This window comes from Ovis canadensis, chromosome 16 (genome assembly GCF_042477335.2).
Source record: "Ovis canadensis isolate MfBH-ARS-UI-01 breed Bighorn chromosome 16, ARS-UI_OviCan_v2, whole genome shotgun sequence".
NCBI classification, from domain to species: domain Eukaryota; kingdom Metazoa; phylum Chordata; class Mammalia; order Artiodactyla; family Bovidae; genus Ovis; species Ovis canadensis.
In genome coordinates this window covers 81,159,557-81,182,160 of record NC_091260.1, presented here as the reverse complement: position 1 = coordinate 81,182,160, position 22,604 = coordinate 81,159,557, and the positions used below count along the sequence as shown (strand labels likewise).

General features: G+C 48.1%; 1 protein-coding gene across 1 annotated transcript in view; it reads left to right on the top strand.

Annotated features, from left to right (window-relative positions):
• Positions 1-22,604, top strand: part of ADAMTS16 (ADAM metallopeptidase with thrombospondin type 1 motif 16) — a 182,078-nt gene that overhangs the window by 118,478 nt on the left and 40,996 nt on the right. The window contains exon 18 of the mRNA XM_069556383.1: positions 17,212-17,338. Within this exon, the coding sequence (XP_069412484.1) occupies positions 17,212-17,338 (127 nt within the window). The remainder of the gene's footprint in view (positions 1-17,211; positions 17,339-22,604) is intronic.

Genomic DNA, 22,604 nt, shown 5'->3' with positions numbered 1-22,604 from the left:
GAGCCTGGTGGGCTGGGCTCCATGGGGCCACAGAGAGCTAGACAGGACTGAAGCTGCTGAGCACACATATCCATGGGCAACTGGCAGGGCCTGCGGTGATGCGGTGGTGGTTGGTTGCTGGTGTTTCCTGTGTGTTATCAGCTGCCGTGTGCTCAGAGTCTACACAGCCTAGGCGCTAGGCATTGCTTTGTTGAAGGATGAATGCAAGGCCTCGATCACTTTCTGATTTGTGAACATGCGAAGGCGCAGGTGGAAATGATGGCGCAGGGTCAGCCGGCTGCCTCCCCTCCACGGCGGCGTCCCCAGGGCCTCCTTATGCTTCTCATCCTGCTGCTGTGCGTGAAAAAAGGGAGCGTGCCTGAATGTGAATGGCTTAGAATTCAGATTTCGTTACTTCCTGCCTTAAACTCTACTCCCCGTGAAACAGAGTGTAAGAAATTGCCCTCCAGTGTGTGACAGGTTCTGAAGTAGAAAATGTTATGAATCTCCTTCCTTCTCAAGCAAAAATCAAACAAGAGGTTACAATTGCCACACGTGCCCATCACATTGGATAGAAGGACCAGGCCAGCTGGTGACCCATCATGCCAAGGCTGGAAGGTGCAGCGGGGCGGGGGTTGGCCAGACTGCCAGAGATTGAGTCCTGGCCTTTTAAAACACATGACCTTGTGAGCTCCTTAAGCCTTTTACACACTAGTGAGCCCATCTATAAAGTAGAGTAATCATGTAATCAACCGTATAGGGTTCCTTTAAGGATTAGAGGAGAGAAAAACCTGTAAAGCTCTCACACTCCGTCTAGCCAAGTAAATGTCAGCTTCTATTCTCTTCCATTAGTGTTACAGCTTTGCTTAAGAAACCGCACTGTTTGGGTTACTAAACTCTTAGAGCCAGAGGAAATTCCACAATGACACTAGTCACGTGGCCCCAGGCAAGGGTGATGAACGCGCTCCTCCCTGTTTTGAACTGTGTTGCCATCTTCTGCACACTCGTGTGGACAGGCATGTGTGGGACACACACTTGGAGAGGTGCCTGCAATGTGTCTCTGTGCGTAGAGGGTGTATAGGCTGGTAGCCACCACGGGGAGTGGACGAAGTGTGGCCTGGCCCTTTTCCTGCCTGGAAGGGGCAGTGGCCTGGGGGCAGGACTTGGGGGCTGCTCAGGCTGATTCCCCAGCCTCCTGGGTGGAGTGTACCTTTCCTGGGCGGGCTCGGCTCACCACGTGGACTCAGCCCCGGCTCACGGTGTGATAACGCAGCACGTGGTCCTGTCCACACCGGCGGTCCTCAGCTTGCAGAGCACGTGGCCCCGCGCTGAGTGCCCCAGTTGTTCCCCTGGTCCTGAAACTTGTCGTGTGGGGCTTCTGGTTTCCCTTTCTCTACCCAGGCTTAGCGTCTGACCCTGAGAGTTTGCAGCCTGTCGCCTGCCCCACTGTTTGCCTGACTTCAGGTCCAGGTAAACGCTCAACCCGACAACCTGAGTGTTCAGACTACGTGCACACTGTGATCAAAAGGCTTGGACCAAGGGCCTGAGAAAAACCCTTGGGAAAAAGGGTGTAGGCGCTGCACACGAACATGTGGGCCACTCCTCTCACTTAACATTTAGCTCACCATTTTCCCTTCAGGCAAGGTTACTGGATGGTTGAAGTACAGGTAAGCCCAATGTAACGAATGCAAACCAGAAAAGCAGGAGTTTGAGAGAGGATTCATTCGGAGCGAACCAGTAACAGAGCAGTGATCTGACAGGGACAATACAGAAATTAAGGGACAAAATCAGAACTGTGAAAAAAGAAACGCAGATATTCTTGGCCGGGCCTGAGGACTCAGATTTTCAGGTTCTCAAAAGAAGCGCAGACTTTCTGATCCCGTGGGATTTTCGGGGGCCCTGGATTAACTGTGAAAAATGGCTTATCAAACCTTAACCCAAAGCTGTTTTTAAGCAGTGTGATCCCTGGGATGCTCCCTAAGGGTTCAGGTGTCAGCTGTGAGCGTCAGGACACAGTCAGAGCCCGCCTCCCACTCTACACTCTGCTGAGGAGGGACTCTGAACAGGCCCAGAGCCCTGTCTGCTTCTTCAGTGCCCGTGCTGGGGTGTGCTTTAGGGGCCCTGACAAGCCTTCTGGTTTGCTTTTCTGTGTCAGTGAACAGTTACCAGGTGGATTAAAAGGGAAGCCTAAATGTCAGCTGCCCTGGCTTCCCCCCTCCCTGGTGCGTCTCTTGGATGTCCCAAACTGAGTCTCCTGGGGGTCAAAGAGCAGGAAGGAGGAGGAGAGGCCGAAGCAGGTGGGCGGGCAGACGGGCTGCAGGCTGGTAGGCGGTCAGGCGAGCCTCACCTGGGAGGTCCAGCACCCCCCTCCACCGGGCCATCCCTCACTGCCCGATGCTCCTGAGAAAAGACTGCCCAGGATGTCAGCAGGAGAGGAGGTGCATTTTCATGGAGGCTCCAATCTGTAGATGTTGGAATTATTTTTTAACCACAAGTGTCCTAACCATGCAGAAATCAAACCTCCCCCTGATCCAAGGTCATGGCAGACACTTCAGTGAACCCTGTCCCATCTCATCCCTTCCTCCCACATTCAGGTTTCCATGTGTGCGCCCTCTTTCAGAAGATCCTGACTGATAAATGTTCCGTGTTATCACCTCATCTGTATCCATCATTTGCAGAGTTCCTCTTTATGTATTAAGCCAGTGGCTCCTTTTTAATAGGGGAGTTCACATTCTTGAGCAAGTATGTTGAAGCATTATTGATACTTTTATTGACCTAAAACAATAAAACAGCTAGTTATTTTACCAGGAAAATGGGTTCATCAGGGAACAGCCAAGAACTGTAATTCTAGACACAATTGCAGGCAAGCCCTGTGAACAAAGAAGAGTCTTCTTTTATAGAGGAGAAGGGGGAGTTGACAGCGGCTGTTATTAAAAATCATAACGATAAGTCCACTGGAGGAAACTGGGAGTTTGAAATATAGTGATTTTTTCATTGGCCGAGTTGTGAGGTTTCTCATTGGCTGGGCTGTTGCTAGGCAAAGAGAGATTCTTAGCTCCTCCTGCTGGTAGTAAAGTAATCACCTTCTTCCTACTGGACGCTCTGCAAGGCACTGTTCTTGTTGGCAATGCAGTTGACATCCAGTGTTGGGGCCCTTCTGGCCTCCTGAGTCCTTTTATTTTGGGATATAAGAGACCTGAATGACTCTTATTTCTTTGGACAGAAACAGCATTATTCCTCTATAAATTTTTTAAAACGGTCTCTGTGTGCAGTGCTGTACTAGTTTTAAGTAAGATGTCAGCATTTAAATTCTTTCGGTAACCAGTAGTTTATGTAAACTAATTCAACTTCACTTTGTGCGTCAAGTACTTTACTTGTTGAAGTGCTTACAATAAAGATTCATGAATTTCACATTATGTCCTTTAAAACCTTAGTAGTATCAGAATATTTAGTCATATTTTCATATTATTTTTTTGAAGAATATAGATTAATTTTTATTTTCACATAAAGCACTGAAAAGTTGTCAGCACCAAAATCAACTCTATTTTAAATGAGGCTTCTGTTTATGAATTTTCACACTTAAAATGAACTGTAAATAGTGAATCCTTCCTAAGCCCAAAAAATTGCCTCAGAAATGACAAATTTTGGCTCCACTTTTAGGGAGAGTATTTGAAAGTTGTGCTTGTGTGCTTAGTCGCTCAGTCATGTCTGACTCTTTGCCACCCCATGGACGGTAGCCCACCAGGCTCCTCTGCCCATGAAATTCTCCAGGCAAGAATACTGGAGCGGGTTGCCATTTCCCCCTCTGAGGATCTTCCCAACTCAGAGACCATACTCAGGTCTTTTGTATCCCCTGCGCTGTCAGGCAGGTTCTTTACTAGTGCCACCTGGCAACCCAGTTCCCCAGTGACTCAGATGGTAACGAAGCTGTCTGCAATTTGAGAGACACAGGTCTGAACCCTGGGTGGGGAAGATCTCCTGGAGAAAGGAACGGCTGCCCACTCCAGTATTCTTGCCTGGAGAATCCCATGGACAGAGGAGCCTGGTGGGCTACAGTCCATGGGGTCACAAACAGTCAGACATGACCGCACAACTTACACACACAATCGGAAGGGTTCACTCCTAGAAGACTAAGATGGCTCCTCTTGGGATGACCTTGCCTCAGATACGTGTGGACACCCACACACAGATTTGTTCACTTGTGGATGCAGAGTTTGAACGGTAACATGGAATCTGACATAAAAGAAAATTATAAAAGATTCCGATTTTGCATTCACAAAACTGGGCTGCCTCCCAGTTTAAGGTCCCTTTCTGCAGAATCATATGCAAAAGTCACTGAGCTGCTGTGGGAATTGTACGCCCCAGGCCAGCATCATCAGCATCACTTGAGAATCTGTTAGAAACACAAACTGCTGGGCCCATCCCAGACCTGCTGAGTCAGAAGTTGTGGCAATAAGGATGGGCCAGCAGGCTGCGCTGTACTAAGAGCTCCTGGTGGCGAAGCACATTGAGAACCCCTGGGTCAGGGAGTCACTTTCAATTGTGCTTCCGCTGAGAGGACTTTTCTACAAACATACTGTAGGTGGAACCCGCTGGCTAGGGCTTCTCCCCCGCTCAGTGCCCCAGCAGCCCTCGGAGGCATCTGCGGAGTCCCCGGCATTCAGGAATACCAAGGGGTGACCACTTCCCCAAGCGGAACTGGTTCCAAAAGAACAGCAACAACTTCACTGAACACTACAGTTAATTTTTAAATGTCAGTCAGAAGATTTCAACTGTGGTGGTCAAAGGTCCATGCTTTAATGCTCCTTGAGAAGTGAGTTAAGACAGGTTTAGTGGGATGAAAAAGCCGATTTGAAGCTCAACACTCTAAAAACTAAGATCATGGCATCTGGTCTCATCGCTTTCTGGGAAATAGAGGGAGAAAAAGTGGAAGCAGTGACAGATTTTATTTTCTTGGGCTCCAAAATCATTGAGGACTGTGACCGCAGCCGCAAAAGTAAAAGATGCTTGTGCTTTGGAAGGAAAGCTGTGACAAACTAGACAGTGTATTAAAAAGCAAAACCATCACTTTGCCAACAAAGGTCGGTCTAGTCAAAGCTATGGTTTATGCAGTAGTCACGTATGGATGTGAGAGTTGGACCATAAAGAAGGCTAAGCACCAAAGAATTAATGCTTTTGAATTGTAGTCCTGGAGAAGACTCTTGAGAGTCCTTTGGACAGCAAGGAAATCAAATCAATCTTAAAGGAAATGAACCCTGAATATTCATTGGAAGGGCTGATGCTGAAGCTGAAACTCCAATACTTTGGCCACTTGATGGGAAGAGCCGATTCATTGGAAAAGACCCTGATGCTGGGAAAGATGGAAGGTGAAAGGAGAAGGGGACAACAGAAGATGAAACAGTTAGATAGCATCACTGACTCAAGGAACAGTAATTTGAGCAAACTCTGGGAGAAGTGGAGGACAGAGGAGCCTGGCATGCTGCAGTCCATGGGGTCGCAGAGAGTCAGATGCGACTTAGCGACTGAACAACAACAACAACAATAACATGGGTGGGAGAACTGGAGACAAGAAATTTCCTGGAACGCGCCCAGGAAGTGAGTCTGGGGACCATTAGCGGCCCCCTCTCCATATGCTTTTAATCACGGTAATTTTGTAAGAGGAGGGAAGCAGTGCCTGCTAACAGACCTCAAGCCCTGCTGAGCTTTATAGATTATAGATTAAAGGTAGCACTTTAACTGCCCGAGTAGATTGGAAGCCAGACCCGATGTGGAGTCCTGCTTTAATAGGTTCCATACGTCTCTACGCCAGCTTGCTTCTGCACATGCACGTGGGCGATTTCCATCCCCCGTGTGGGGAGGGTTAAGCCCAGTGTAAACATCAGCTGGTTCCCACCAACAGCAGAATTTTCTGTGGCTCATTCCCTCTGCATTTTCTGCCCCAGGGAGACATTCCCCCTTCCCCAACCTCAGTACTCCACTTTCACCCGTGACCTCATCACACAAAGTTCTCACCACCAAAACGCACCATTTCTCCCTTTCCAGTCACTCCTCCCTGCCCCACCGCCTTCCTCCTCTCAGATTTCCTCAGCCTTCCCATCAGTCTCCCATTCTTCCCTTTTTCTCTCTCTTGCCTTGAGAATAACCTCCACTTCCTGCCCCACCGCCAACCAGGAGCCCCTGCTGCTCATCCTGAGGGCTTCTTGGTTTCATATCTGAGACGCTTCTAGCCGTGACCACCACCCTGTCACGACATCAGAAGCCCTTTCTCAGCCCCCTCCTGCTGGCCTCCCCGAAGCCCTTAGCACAGTTCACCCGATTCCTTCCAGCTTTCTCTGCTCTTGATTGCCGACATCTGTCTTGCCCATTTCCCTCCTTCCTTTATCAGCACGTTCTTGTCCCTGGTCCTGTCCCTGCAGGTAAGGAAGCCCCACCGTGTCTCCACCTTCACTCTGACCTCACCACAAGCCCAGCGCCGGTGTCTCCATCTCCTCCCGGGGGGCTGGTTTGCCCTCAGGTCCTTCCCCATCATCACTTACCCATGAGGGTCTTTTGATACAAATCTCTGTGCTCTTCGGTCTCACTCTGGTGACACCGGCTCTCACATCGGAGCAACTTCTTACCGTCTCAGCGACGGGCATTGTTTTCTCTTTGCTTCTGAGCTCAGTCTGTGTCCACGCTTTGTCTTCTCTCGGTACCCAAGAGTCCACTCTTTCTCTCGCACCTCCAACATCTTCACACCTACCCCCCTTGAGTTTTCTAGATATATAGTGACACCACCTGAAGTTTCTCCCCACTACAATGTTCATAGCCCTTGTTTTATCTTATCTAATTGTGTGAGCCAGTATCTCCTTATGGCCTTAACTGAAATGATGATAAGATCAATGATAATGATCAAAGTCGTTTAGTCGTGTCCGACTCTTTGTGACCCTATGGACTATACAGTCCATGGAATTCTCTAGGCCAGAATACTGGAGTGGGTAGCCTTTCCCTTCACCAGGGGATCTTCCCTGGAGATCCAACCCAGGTCTTCTGCAGGATGATATATGTTTTTCTTTTCCTAACCTTAATGGTCTTAACCTATAGTCTGGACTTCCCTGGTGGCTCAGACAGTAAAGCGCCTGCCTACAATGCGGGAGACCCAGGTTCAATCCCTGGGTTGGGACGATCTCCTGGGGAAGGAAATGGCAACCCACTCCAGTGTTCTTGCCTGGAAAATCCCATGGACAGAGGAGCCTGGTGGGCTACCGCCCATGGGGTCGGAAAGAGTCAGACACAACTGAGTGACTTCACTTCACGTCAACCTTAATGGGAATGTTTATAGTGTTTATGATAATGCTGGTTTCCAGGTTTAAATAAACATGTAAATACCTACATCTATCTGTCTAGATACATAAATACAGATATGCACACATGTATACCCATGCAAGCATACAGACATATTGATTAAGTATTCATCAGTTGTCACTTTTGTAAACATTTTTGTCAAAATTGAGGCAGAATCTATCACATGCTGGAATGTATTACATTTGTGATAAACTTTATGTTTACTTGATAGTCCAAATGGTGAAATATATTAGCCAATTTTCCTAACACTAAACTATTCGGAATGACTTTCCTAACAGTAAATCATCCTTATATTCCTACTGGGAATTATTATCTGATGTCTTTTTCCCCCAAGGCACTACTTGATTCTGTCCTGTTTTATTTTGTGTTTTTTACATTAGTATTTCTAAGGGTTGTTGTTGTTCCAGCGCTAAATCGTGTCTGAATCTTGGCAACCCCATGGGCTGCAGCAAGATGGGCTCTTCTCCGTCTTCAGGGATCTCCCAGAGTTTTCTCAAATTCATGTCCATTGTGTCGATGAGGCCATCTAACCATCTCATCCTCTGCCACCCTCTTCTCCTCCTGCCCTCAGTCTTTCCCAGAATCAGGGTCTTTTCCAGTGAGTTGACTCTTTGAATCACGTGGCCACAGTACGAGAGCTTCAGCTTCAGCGTTAGTCCTTTCAATGAATAGTCAAGAGTCGATCCCTTTAGGATTGACTGGTTTGATCTCCTTGCTGTCCAAAGGACTCTCAAGAGTCATCTCCAGCACCACGATTTGAAAGCATCAATTCTTCAGTCGTCCGCCTTCTTTTATGGTCCAACTTTCACATCTGTACGTGACTGCTGGAAAACCCATAACTTTGACTATATAGACCTTTATCAGCAAAATGATGTCTTTGCTTTTTAATATACTGTTAAGGTTTGTCACAGCTTTACTTCCAAGGAGCAAGCATCTTTTAATTTCATGGCTGCAGTGATTTTGGAGCCCAAGAAAATAAAATCTGTTACTGCTTACACTTTTTCTCCTATTTGCCATGAAGTAATGGGACTGGATGCTATGATCTTAGGTTTTGGAATGTTGAGTTTTAAGCCAGCTTTTTCACTCTCCTCTTTCACGCTCATCAAGAGGCTCTTTAGTTACTCTTCACTTTCTGCCATTAGAGTGGTATCACCTGCATATCTTAAGTTGATATTTTTCCCAGAAATCTTGATTCCAGCTTGTGATTCATCCAGCCCTGCACTTAGCGTAATTGTACTCTGCTATAAGTTAAATGAACAGGGTGAAAATATATCAATATTGAGTTTTTAATATAATTTTCCTTTGCATCCTAAAATATGCTACATTTTTTAAATGTTGGAAATCTTTCCTATTTTGTCTGCTCTGGAATGATTTAAATAGCACTAGCATCTACTCTCAGAGAAGGCAATGGCACCCCACTCCAGTGTTCTTGCCTGGAAACTCCCATGGACAGAGGAGCTGGTGGGCTGCAGTCCATGGAGTCTCGAAGAGTCAGACACGACTGAGCGACTTCCCTTTCACTTTTCACTTTCATGCATTGGAGAAGGAAATGGCAACCCACTCCAGTGTTCTTGCCTGGAGAATCCCAGGGATGGGGGAGCCTGGTGGGCTGCTGTCTGTGGGGTCGCACAGAGTTGGCCACGACTGAAGTGACTTAGCAGCAGCAGCAGCAGCACCATCTACTACCAGAGAAGGCAATGGCACCCCACTCCAGTACTCTTGCCTGGAAACTCCCATGGATGGAGGAGCTGGTGGGCTGCAGTCCATGGAGTCTCGAAGAGTCAGACACGACTGAGCGACTTCCCTTTCACTTTTCACTTTCATGCATTGGAGAAGGAAATGGCAACCCACTCCAGTGTTCTTGCCTGGAGAATCCCAGGGACGGGGGAGCCTGGTGGGCTGCTGTCTGTGGGGTCGCACAGAGTTGGCCACGACTGAAGTGACTTAGCAGCAGCAGCAGCAGCACCATCTACTACCAGAGAAGGCAATGGCACCCCACTCCAGTACTCTTGCCTGGAAACTCCCATGGATGGAGGAGCCTGGTAGGCTGCAGTCCATGGGGTCACTGAAGAGTCAGAAATGACTGAGCAACTTCACTTTCACTTTTCACTTTCATGCATTGGAGAAGGAAATGGCAACCCACTCCAGCGTTCTTGCCTGGAGAATCCCAGGGACAGAGGACCCTAGTAGGCTGCCGTCTGTGGGGTCACACAGAGACTGAAGTGACTTAGCAGCAGCAGCAGTATCTACTACATTTGGTAGAATTTCTTTGAAGCACTTGAATCTGATACCTTTTCAGGCATTAGATCTTTGACTTTTTTTTATAATATGTATGGTAATTAGACTAATTAGATTATTTATCTCTTTTGAGAGTAGTCTTGCTAATTAAAACCATTTTTTTTTCCTTTAGGATTTTAAATATTTTAATACATTTGAACAAAGTACTCTGATTAAATCATCTTTGTTTCTTCTTTTGCTCACTCAGTTGTGTCCAACTCTTTGTGACCCCATGGATTTAGCACTCCAGGCTTCCTTGTCCTTCACTATCTCTCAGAGCTTGCCCAAACTCATGTCCATTGAGTCAATGATGCCATCCAACCATCTCATCCTCTGTCGCCCCCTTTTCCTCCTGTCCTCGATCTTTCCCAGCATCAGGGTCTTTTCCAGTTGTTTATTCTACTTGTGGCTGTTTCCTTACCCTGATTTCTTGTTTTGTATATTTGTGCTTATTGTTTGTTTTTTCATTAAGTTAGTATGTCAGTGACAGTTTAGCCAGGAAAACAGAATCCATCCTAGGTATCCTAGGAAGGTATTTACTATAAAGGATCATATGTTTACAAAATAGTTGGAAAAGTTGGGGAAGTAAAAGTCAAAGAGAGACCCATTTAGGTCTCAGAGTTGCTCCGGCTACTAAAGAGGTGGAATGTGTCAAACATTCCAGAAGTTCCTGGCGAGGATTAGAGCTAGGTGATTCCCAGAAAAATGTCTGGAGACTACAGCAGACTTCACATCCGCCAGAGCCCGCATTTTAAATCCCTGCTGCCAGGGACACGATGCTGCAGCTCTGACCACACCATGTGCTCAAGCATCTCAGTGACAGGATCTATCCGACAGCCCCACAGACAAGAGATGCAGAGATTGCAGGGCCTGCCTGGAGCCCCTGTAATCCAGGGAAGAACTAGACAGAGGAGGGTGAGCAGAGTTGCAGCTTGTTATGCTTGAGGATAAGCTCCTCACCCAAATATCAGCTTCTGGATTCACTGTTTTCTCTTTCCTGACATACTGACTTCTGCTTCACGTGTTTGTATGCATCCAAATATATTGATGTCTGTTCATTTTCTAGTATGTTGACTTCTCTTCCAATCTATATAATTCCTTCTTTCTGCTTCCTTGAAAGTAAAAGTGAAAGTCGCTCAGTTGTGTCTGATTCTTTGCAACCCTATGGATTATACAGTCCATGGAATTCTCCAGGCTGTATTACTGGAGTGGGTAGCTGTTCCCTTCTCCAGGGGATCTTCCCAACCCAGAGATCGAACCCAGGTCTCCTGCATTGCAGGAAGATTCTTTGCCATTGAGCCACCAGGGAAGTCCTTGAGCTATCCTTTTTTCTAACACCACAATTAAGTATTAGATTCATTTATTTCCATTCATACCCATCTTTATCACTGTAGGCATTTAAGGCTGTGAAATACCCTCTGGATCTTACTTTGAGCTACACACCATAAATTCTGTTTTATAGCATTTTTGTCATTGTCATTTTCTTAAATGAATTTTGCTATGAATCTGATGACCACTGTCCTGTTTTGATCTTGTTTCTAGGAATTACTAAAGATTTCCAAGCAACACTTTACATTTTCCCTTTCTTTTTTCCTAAGCATATACTTTCTTCCTTATCTGCTTGTGGTCTGTCAATGCTCTCAACCAGAGGCTGCGCTGTTCCTTAGAAGGAGCATTTGGATATGTGTGCAGGCATGTTAGTTGCCATGGGTTGCTACTGGCATCTAGTGGGCAGGATCCAGGGATGCTAAACATTTTACAACATGGCAACCGTGCTGCACAGCAAATAATGTTTTTACCTAAAATGCCAATAGTGCCCCACTAGGAAGTGAGAGGTCTCCAATGTCACCAGCTTAAAAAAGTAACTGGCCGAGTCAGAAGTTAGAAGTGTGTTGGGCAAATTCCCTTTAGGTTATATTTCCTCTATCACGTTGTTACTAAAATTATTCCAGGAGTGACTAGATCTAGATTTCCCTTTTATCCAATTAATAGGTAAAAGCTTCGGACTTGACTGGCACCAAAGTCAGAAAAACATCTCCACCAAGAAGGAAAAGTGAATATGTTAATACAGGACACTTCTGTTTCTGTTGCAAAGCAAAGCAATTTCCTGCTTGCTTGACCGAGAGCCTGTACCCTGCTCATCAGGATCATTTGGCCTAACTCTTTGTTAAGACTTGAGCATAAGAATGTCTCATGAATGTCACGTCTTCAGTCTCAAAACTGGAAACCAAACCAAAGCCATTATTCGTAGAGTCACACCAAAAGTGCCAGAAGACTTTGGTTAGAAACTTCTAAAATGGACTTTTAAGTGGACATGTACGTGGAGAGAAAAGTTTAATTTTCCTTCTCTACTCGTTAGAACTGACCTCCAACAGGTTTAAAAACTGGTACTCTTGTTCAGTATGTCCCCCCTATAAATTGGGTCACTAAGATTAGAAAGGATAGCTTTAAGGGAGTTTACAACATTCACTAGAGAACAGCTTTAAAGTAACATCTGTTTCTTTTTTTTTGAATTTAATAGTCTCTTATTCCCTGTTAGCAAGTGGAAAAATAAGTTCATAAAATACCAATTCAGATTTCATCTCTGCACTGATACATAGGGTGAGTCATCAAAATTGTGTTCAGTTCTTCCCAAGTACTGTAGAATATAGAATATGCCTATATGCCTATATTTTGACGGTTTCTTGTCAAGCATTATTAAATCACTAGGCTTCCCTGGTGGCTCAGTGGTAAAGAATCTGCCTGAATGCAGAAGACCCAGGTTTGATCCCTGGGTTGGGAAGACCCCCTGGGGCAGGGCATGGCAACCCACTCCAGTATTCTTGCCTGGAGAATCCCATGGACAGAGGAGCCTGGCGGGCTACAGTCCATGGGGTTGCAAAGAGCCAGACGCGCCTGAGCACACAGCACATTAAATCACTACAGTCATCACTCTTACTGGTTCCAGGATACCCCACAGATACCGAATATATAAATAAAGTGGTGTAGTATTTGCAATAAACAGTGCACCCCCAAATACTTCTAAAATCATCTCTAGATTACTTATAATACCTAAAATAATGTAAATGCTACAAGTGTGAAAATGAAAGTTTTAGTCACTCAGCGGTTGATTCTCTGCGACCCCATGGACGGTAGCCCACCAGGCTCCTCTGTCCATGGGATTCTCCAGGCAGGAGTACTGGAGTGGGTTGCCATGCCCTTGCCAAGGGGATTTTCCTGACCCAGAGCTCGAACCTAAGCCTCATGCATTGCAGGTGGACTCTTTATCATCTGAGTCACCAGGGAAACCCAAAATGATACACAAATAGTTGTAAATACAAGGGAAATGTTGTATAAAAAGTTACTGGCATGTAGCAATGCAAGTTTGGTTTTTGGAACTTTCTAGAATATTTTCCCCAGTTTTCTCCATCTGTAGTTGGTTGAATAAGCAGATTTGGAACACTTGGACAGGGAGAGGTGACTTGATCTTGGAACTTACTGAATCTAATGAAATTGGCCAATGGCTGATAAACCACCTAACAAGTGTGGGAACAAATTAATCTATGCAGGCTGCACTCTCTGCCCTCTGGAAATTTGATCTAAGTGATCAAATTATATACATATGGGCTTCCCTGGTAGCTCAGCTGGTAAAGAATCCACCTGCAGTGCAGGAGACCTTGGTTCAATTCCTGGGTTGGGAAGATCCCCTGGGGAGAAGGGATAAGCTCCCCACTCCACTATTCTTAGCCTTCTCTGGTGGCTCAGCTGGTAAAAAATCCGCCTGCAATGCAGGAGACCTGGGTTCGATCCCTGGGTTGGGAAGTTCCCCTGGAGGAAGGTGTGGCAACCCACTCCAGTATTCTTGCCTGGAGAATCCCCATGGACAGAGGAGTTTGACGGGCTGCAGTCCATTCAGTCGCAAAGAGTCGGACACAACTGAACAACTAAGCAAACACACAGAGCATTTATATATCTCAACCAAACTTGTAACTAGCTTCACCATAAAAAGAAATGCAAGAAGGCAAAGTGGTTGTCTGAGGAGGCCTTAAAAATAGCAGAAGCAGAAGAGATTAAGAAGAGGTGGCAAGAATACACAGAAAAACTATACAAAAATGTCTTAATGACCCAGATAACCATAACGGTATGGTCACTTACCTAGACCCAGACACCCTGGAGTGTGAAGTCAAGTGGGCCTTAGGAAGCATCACTACGAACAAAGCTAGTGGAGGTGATGGAATTCCAGCTGAGCTATTTAAAATCTTTAAAGATGATGCAGCTGAAGTGCTGCACTCAATGTGCAAGTTTGGAAAACTCAGCAGTGGCCACAGGACTGGAAAAGATCAGTTTTCATTCCGATCCCAGAGAAGGGCAGTGCCGAAGAGCGTTCAAACTGCCATAAAATCATGCTCATTTCACATGTTAGTAAGGTTATGCTCAAAATCCTTCAGGTTAGACTTTAGCAGTATGTGAAGCAATGGCACCCCACTCCAGTACTCTTGCCTGGAAAATCCCATGGATGGAGGAGCCCAGTAGGCTGCAGTCCATGGGGTCACTAAGAGTCAGACACGACTGAGCGACTTCCCTTTCACTTTTCACTTTCATGCATTGGAGAAGGAAATGGCAACCCACTCCAGTGTTCTTGCCTGGAGAATCCCAGGGAGGGGGGAGCCTGGTGGGCTGCCATCTATGGGGTCGCACAGAGTTGGACATGACTGAAGCGACTTAGCAGCAGCAGCAGCAGCAGCAGCAGCAGAACTGAGAACTTCCAGATGTACAAGATGGATTTAGAAAAGGCAGAAGAACCAGAAACTGCCAACATCCGTTGGCTCAGAGAAAAAGCAAGGGAATTCCAGAGAAACATCTGCTTCATCAGCTATGCTAAAGCCTTTGACTGTGTGGATCATAACAAACTGTGGAAAATTCTGAAAGAGATAAAAGTATCAGACCATCTTACCTGTCTCCTGAGAAACCTGTCTGCAGATCAAGAAGCAACATGGAGCAAAGGACGTGGAACAAAGGACTGGTTCAAAATTGGGAAAGGAGTATGTCTATGCTGTATATTGTCACCCCGCTGATTTAACTTACACGCAGAGTACATCATGCGAAATGGCAGACTGGCTGAATCACAAGCTAGAATCAAGGATGCTGGGAGAAAAATCAATAACCTCAGATATGCAGATGGTACCACTTTAATGGCAGAAAGTGAAGAGGAACTAAAGAGCCTCTTGATAAGGTGAAAAAAGGAGCAAAAAAACTGGCCTAAAACTTAACATTCAGAAAACGAAGATCATAGCCTCCATTCCTGTCAACTCATGGCAAATAGATGGAGAAAAAGTGGAAACAGTGACAAACTTTATTTCCTTCAGCTCCAAAACCACTGTGGATGGTGACTGTAGCCATGAAATTAAAAGATGCTTGCTTCTTGGAAGGAAAGCTATGTCAAACCTAGATAGCGTCTTTAAAAGCAGAGACATCACTTTGCCAACAAAGGTCCATATAGTCAAAGCTATGGTTTCTCCAGTAGCCATGTACAGATGTGAGAGTTGGACCATAAAGAAGGTTGAGCACTGAAGAATTGATGTTTTTGAACTGTGGTGCTGGGGAAGACTCTTGAGAGTCCCTTGGACTGCAAGGAGATCAAACCAGTCAATTCTAAAGGAAGTCAACCCTGAATATTCACTGAAATGACTGATGCTGAAACTGAGGCTCCAATACTTTGGTCACCTGATGTGAGGAGATGACTCACTGAAAAGACCCTGATGCTGGGAAAGACTGAGGACAGGAGGAGAAGGGGGCCACAGAGGATGAGATGTTGGAGTTCACAGCAACCCACTCCAGTGTTCTTACCCGGAGAATCCCATGGACAGAGGAGCCTGGTGGGCTACAGCCCATGGGGTTGCAAAGAGTTGGACATGACTGAAGCAGTTGAGAGAGAGACCATCATGGAAGGTTTCTGAACCCCATTATTTACAGGTTTCTATAGAGATTTTATTACATGGGCAGGATTATTAAATCGTTGGCCATTGGTAATTGAACTAAATCTCCATGCCGGCTCCTCTTCCCAGAGGTCCGGGTTTGGGCTGCAAACCCTCTCATCACGCCTCGGTCTTTCTGGGGACCAGCTCCACCCATACGCTGTGCGGGGCTCCCCCCACCAACCAGTCTGCTCAGCAGCTCACAAAGGAGACTCCAAAGGTTCTAGGAGCTGTTCCAAGAACCAGGGACAGAGACCAGGTATCCATCTTTTACTCTGTCACACCTGTGTAACAGGAGACAGTCAAGTGGCAGCTTCTGATATTTCCTAGAGCAGCAGTTCTCAAAGTGTGGTCCGCAGGGCAGCAGTTCCTGGACACTGAGCACATGTTAGAAACTTACACTCTCAGGACACATCCCAGGCCTGCCGGATCCAACACTTTGGAAGTGGCCGGGAGGATGTTTAAGCTAACGAGAGGTTCAGATGTACACTCGAGTCTGAGAACCCCTAAGCACGGGAAGGTGCTGGGTCAGAGCGCAGGGTATGGGCCTGCGTAGGGGGACAAGAGGACTGCCTCCAGGTGTGTCAGGGACAGCGGGTGAGGACCACGTTCCACGCACAGACACAGTTGTGGGTGGAGTCTGGGGGTCAGAGGACCAGGGGAGATGTCGGTACAAGAGGGAAGCAGCGGGGCTGGAGGACAAGGCCGGGAGGTCTCCAGTTTAACGAGAGAAGAGCAGGCTTTTAATCTGGGAGCAGCGTGAGCATGTGTGAGTGTGTGTGTGTGAGTGTGTGTGTGTGTGTGTGTGTGTGTGTGTGTGTGTGTAAGCCTGGAGGACAAGGCCGGGAGGTCTCCAGTTTAACGAGAGAAGAGTGGGCTTTTACTCTGGGAGTGGCATGAGTGTGTGTGTGTAAAGGAAATACAGGTGGTATCAGTTAAACAGTGGACTCAGAGCAAGGCATGGGAGTGGGAATCAGAGGCTTACAAGACTGATCCCTTGACTACACAGAAACCATAGACCCCTGGAGAAGGGGCTTCAGGAAAGCCTACTCTGAATGCATGTTGATGGATTGTGTATCTCTTAGACGGCCAGCTCCGTGAGCCCAGGAGGCCAGCCTGGGGACGTCGGGGCTAAAACCAGATTGAGGGCAGATAGTTTCACCAAGTATAAATTGGCATCAATAGCGAGGCACACATTTAAAGATGTTAAAATGTAGGCAGGGTGGGGTACTTCTCTTGTGGTCCAGCGGTTAAGAATCTGCCTTCCAATGCAGGGGACAGGGTTTCAATTCCTGGTCCAGGAACTAAGATCCTACATGTCTCAGGGCAACTAAGCCTGTACAAGGCAACCTCTGAGCCACACACTCTGGAGGCCACACACCACAGTGAAGGGCCTGCGTGCGGCCAAATATAAAAGCAGATATCTACGTTTTTAATGTAGGGGGAGAAACAAGGCGTCTCAGAACTGATGAAATCCACTAACAAAAATCATCAGGACAGACCAGAGAAGTGGAATATCATAGTCAGCCAAATGTCATTCATGCAAAAGCAGGCTGACATGCAGGAAAAAGGTTTCCAGAGACGTCATTAGCTCCTGGCCTGCTTTTACCACGGGTCGTGTTGGTAAGTCTTCACCGCGCATCCCTCTCTCCCGCAGGGCAGACAACCACGAGAGCACGCTGCTACAGAGACCTGCGGGTCCCGGTGAACGCCTCCTTCTGCAGCCCCGACGCCCGGCCAGCCACAGGGGTCGTGCCCTGCAAGGTGTCTGCCTGTCCCCCCAGGTAAGAACTGCCGCGTCCCTCTGAACGAGCGTCAGGGGTTTGCAGGTATAACGCCCAGTCCTCGGGGCTCCTGAGCCTGGGGACGAGAAGTGCCAACCGCGGCCACGTGATCCGTGGCGGCAGAAGCGAGAGGAGCAAGAGCGGCCTGAACGGATGAGCCACAGAAAGTGTGCTCTGGTGGGGGCGGGCCTGGCCCGTCTGGGCAGGGGCGCGGAAGGTCTCGGAGTGGACGGCGCTTGTTCTGGCTTTTTTCAGCCCAGGCTGCGGGAGGGGCAGCGGCCGTGGGCAGGGGAACTTTTTCCCACTGAGCCTCCGTGCCCTGCCCCGGTGTCTCCTTTCCTTGCCAAGTGAAATGTGTTAGGAGAGCCCGTGGTGAGGCCTGTCCCAGCTGTCCCGCGAGGGTGGACCCTGTGCAAGTGCGGCAGCAGGTCTCGGCCATCTCGGTCACCCTTCCCGAGCACCGCCACCCCAACACGCTCCTCGAGAAAGCCCCGGTCCCCTGATTCAGGCGGGGGCAGGAGCCCAGGGGGCAGCCGAGGTCCTGCCCTGCCTCCCCCAGCCGTCACCCCCCAGGCTCGTCCACGGTCTGTCTGCGTCTCCCTGGCTTCATCATCACAGAGGGGTGGTCAAATGCATCCGAGAAACGTGTTTACAGAAGGGAAGCTCACTAGGCCCTTCTGACAGCCGAGGCACTCCCCATGTCACGTGTGGCCTCACGCGTCTGGATTTTAGAGACCCGCGGCAGCTGACTTTGCTGACCTTGGCCTCAAAAGCAGAAAGCGGGGTCTTTGTGGGCTTCCCAGGTGGCACAGTGGGAAAGAATCCGCCTGCCAGGGCAGAGACAGAAGAGACACAGGCTCGAACCCTGGGTCAGGAAGACCCCCTGGAGGAGGAGATGAACACTTCCTTCCAGTCTTCTTGCCTGGAGAATCCCATGCCCAGAGGAGCCTGGGAGGGCTACAGCCCATGGGGTGGCAAAGAGGCGAACATGACTGAGCACAAGGACATATTATATTCTTCATGTTATATATATTAATTATATTATATTAGTACCCTCACCTTGTACTAATCAGGGCCGTGTAGGTCAAGGAAGTGTGGAGGGAATCCATGTGAAAACTCTCACTCAGTCCAGGACATGCGCTAAACACTCACTAAATCTTGGTTCTTTCCTTTTTTGCCCGGAAAGAAGAAACAAGTTCGCATTAGCTATTTAGGTAGTCTGTGAGTCAGAAGGATCAATGACAAACAGAGAAGGAGGAACTATGTTCCAGGCATCCGTCCCTGGGCACTGTCATATTACCCTACTGAACTGGGAAAATAGGTCTTGATTTTAAAGTTGTCCTGTTGTCCTATGTAAGACAGGTAGAAAGATACGTAAGATACCTTTCTTTCTTGCCCAGAATACTGCCAGTTTTTCCTTCCTGGTTAAGTGAGCCGCACACCCAAGCTTTCTATTGACACCGGGGAGAGCCTATGTCTTCCCTACTAGACTGCCTCCTGCGAGGCGTCCATCCACGGCCCTCTCAAGCAGAGCGTCCACCCGCTTCTCCGGACCCCACAAAGCCCCCGCCGCCTCAGGGCACGGGCTGCATGCTCAGCCTCCCACCGCCTTTGGTTGACAGGGGAGGGGGCGCAGAGGATGGAGCCGGGAGCAATCTGCTGTTTCCTGCTCATGAGGGAGGCTCCCCGAAGGACCCCGGGACGGGGGCGGGGGCGGTTTAAAACATCTTAATCACAGGTCATCTTCTTTTTAACCGACGTGATCCAAAAAAAACAGCCCTGCGACTCCCCACTCCCCCGTCCGCCCCCCGCCCCCGGCGCCCCCATTGGTCTCCATCCACACGTGCGCACCGCCGCGTCTGGGGCGCACAAAGGCCCCGGGTGCGAACCCAGGTCGTAAATCTCCGCGGGCAGAAAGCCCGGAGTCCGGGAGCCTCCCAGCCTGGAGGAAGGTGATCTCAAATGTCTGCGAGGAGGGGGCCAGTGGGGGCACCCCGGCCTGGTCTTGGAGCATCAGCACTTTGTGCCGCGCCGCAGGGACCGAGCGAGGCCCCGCGCCGCCGCCCCCGCGCGCCTGGAAGGAGGCTCTGCTGGCCCCGCGCGGACGGCAGCGCGCGGCGCTCCCCCGGCTCATTTAAGCGAGGATCAGGCATTTTTATGGCTTGCTTTTGATACATGAGCCATAAATCACACGCGTATTTATTTCGGTTCGATTTCTCAATTTATCTAAACGGAGCGGCTCTTCCTGTCCTTCCTCTTATCGCTGTTTCCCAAGCACAAGCGCTCGCTGCGCGCCTTCCTGGTCAACCGGCTGAAGGCAGAACAGAGGAAATGCTTTCCAGATGGTAAAGGATGCGTCGCCTCTCTCTGCAGTATTCTAGGGATGCAGAGGAAGGGTGTAGATAAAGCGTCTTGCCATCGATGCCTCCTCCGCGTACAAACGGAGCCCTTCTCTGCTTTCCTCCCGCTTGGTCTTTGGATGGTCCTGTCGTTTCTGTCTGTCTACATTTTGCTGACTCCCGCAAACCCATCAGCAGAACTGTGTCTCTTACAACCGAGATCCAGACGAGGGTGACTGCGTCCATTTGGTAGAAATGAGGGAGGAGATGAGCAGGGGAACGTCATGTTCTAGTGATCACGAAGAACTAACGATCTTCTTACAGCAATACTGCCAGGGACAGGAGAGGGGGCAGTAACACTTGGCGTGCAATAAAGAAGCTGAGCACCGGAAGAATTGATGCTTTCCAACTGTGGCGCTGGAGGAGACTCTTGAGAGTCCCTTGAACAGCAAGGAGATCCAACCAGTCAATCCTAAAGGAAATCAATCCTGAATATTCATTGGAAGGACTGATACTGAAGCTCCAATGTTTTGGCCACCTGATGCGAAGAGCCAACACATTGGAAAAGTCCCTGATGCTGAGAAAGACTGACGGCAGGAGAAGGGGGCCGACAGAGAAAGATGGTTGGATGGCATCACTGACACAATGGGCATGAGTCTGAACACACTCTGGGAGATAATGAAGGCACCTGGCATGCTGCAGTCTGTGGAGTCGAGAAGAATCAGACACGACTGAAAAACTGAGCAATGGCAGTTTAGGTTTAAGCCTTGAAAATGCTCACACCCAGCAGTGTGCAGGTTCGGAGAAGGCAGTGGCACCCCACTCCAGTACTCTTGCCTGGAAAATCCCATGGACTGAGGAGCCTGGTGGGCTGCAGTCCATGGAGTTGCTAAGAATAGAACACTACTGAAGCGACTTAGCAGTAGCAGTGTGCAGGTTACCCAGGGGTGGAAGGGACCCTGGTCCCTGAGGTGGTCCGCATATGTGAAAGGGTTTAACTCCCAGGGTGGTAAGGAAGTATTTCAGTTCATTTGATTATCAGAGTGACTGGGAATAAACTAGCTCCAGGACCGGCTTGCTGGGCGTGTTCCCTGCCCCGTAGCTCAGGGCCCTGTGCTGGAAACGTTCCCCACTTGGTTTAATTCTCCGATGCTTGAAATCCCTCGTGGTCTCGCACCTTGCACCGGATTCAACAAATGACAGAGCCGGTCCTCCCACCTAGCAGCCCAACTTCTGTTTCAACACCTTTTTCTGGAATCTTTGGGAATCGTACTAGACTGTTTCTTCCTTTAGTAAATCAATTACACGTCACCTTTGAGTTTGGAGCACAACTTCATTTATTTTCAATTTAATGTTACTTATTGTTTGTTATATACATTTATTTATCTTTAATTGGGCGATGATTGTTTTACAATATTGTGTTGGTTCCTGCCATACAGCAACACGAATCAGTCACAGGCAGAGGTATGTCCCCTCCCTCTTGAACCGCCTTCCTGTCTCCCATTCCATCCCTCCCCTCTAGGTTGTCACGGAGCGCCGAGTTCGAGCTCCCTGCATCACACAGCAAATTCCCATGGCTACCCACTTTACGTTTGGTGATGTCTGTGTTTCCATGGTGCTCTCAAGTCGTCCCACCCTGACCTTCCCTTGCTGTATCCACAAGCCTGTCCTTTCTAGCTGTCTCTTTTCAAATCATGGATTTCTCTGGTGACATGCCAGTGGCAAGGAAGGATACAGGAGACTTGGTACAGTTATATTCTCCTGGATGAGCCTGAGCTTTGCCGAACTTCAGAACACTTGTGGATGCATGAAGCCACAGCGAGGGGAGCTTTACAGAGCCCGCGGCCTCCAGGTGCCGCAGTTGCCTCTGCTGTTCTTCTGGACGGAGCTGACTCTGGCAGGGAACCTGGCGCTACATACGGTTCATGCCCACAGACGCCGCCTCCCTGAGGGGCCCTTCCTCTTCTTTAGAAACCTGTCCTCCCTCTGCTGCGCCCCCACTGAAAAGGCATCTAGCTGTCTCCTTTTAACCAGAGAAACCAAAAATGTTTGGCCATCTCTGTCCTTGACAGTCTTTGGAGAACCATTCCGTGTAAAGTGCAAAGTTGCCAGTGCGAGGGCTGAGCATCGTGACTTGACTAGGTGCCGGCGTCATCGCCTAGATGTGACAGGATCTCAGTGCAAAAGGGGATGTCTTACTGTGTCTCCCCCAAGAGAGATGTGGCTGAACCAAAACAAGGAGGTCAGAATGCATTCAGGCTCATAAAGGTGTTTGTTACAATGCATCTGTAATGAAAACCATCATAGTGATGTTTGTTGCAATGCATCCGTAATGAACACCAAGTTACAAATAAGGACAGACTAGTCCTAATCAAGGCTGACATGACTTGTTTCCTCGGTCACTGAAATATTAAAATGGAAAAATCATTGCAGAAGTGGAGCTATAGAAGTGAGCTAACAGCATCATTTCACACCAGAAACCTGCCTTATGTAGTTCCATAAAATATTTTGGGTGGTTTTTTTCGGGGGAGGGGGCTCTCCTTATTTGTCCTGCCTTTTGCTTGTTTTGCTTTGGTGCATGTTTGTGTGTCAGGATATGTGTGTGTGTGTTTTGTTGTTTTGCATATTTATCCATGTGAGCAAAGGCAGAAGGGCACTTTGGGAATACTTTTCTATTTCTGGGAACTTACTTACAAAGGTTAAATAATACCTGTAATGGTCATAATACTTTTATTATTCTGGTCTTGAGACCTCAATATGATGAACTAAAATTCACCAAGTGTCCTGATAATACACATGATAGCATACGCTTCAAATATGTTGGAATAAAAATGAAAATGAAACCTACGAATAGATAAATAGAATGCACAGATGATAGATGGAAAGGTAGACAGATAGGTGGCAATTAGAAAGATAGTTGGTAAGTC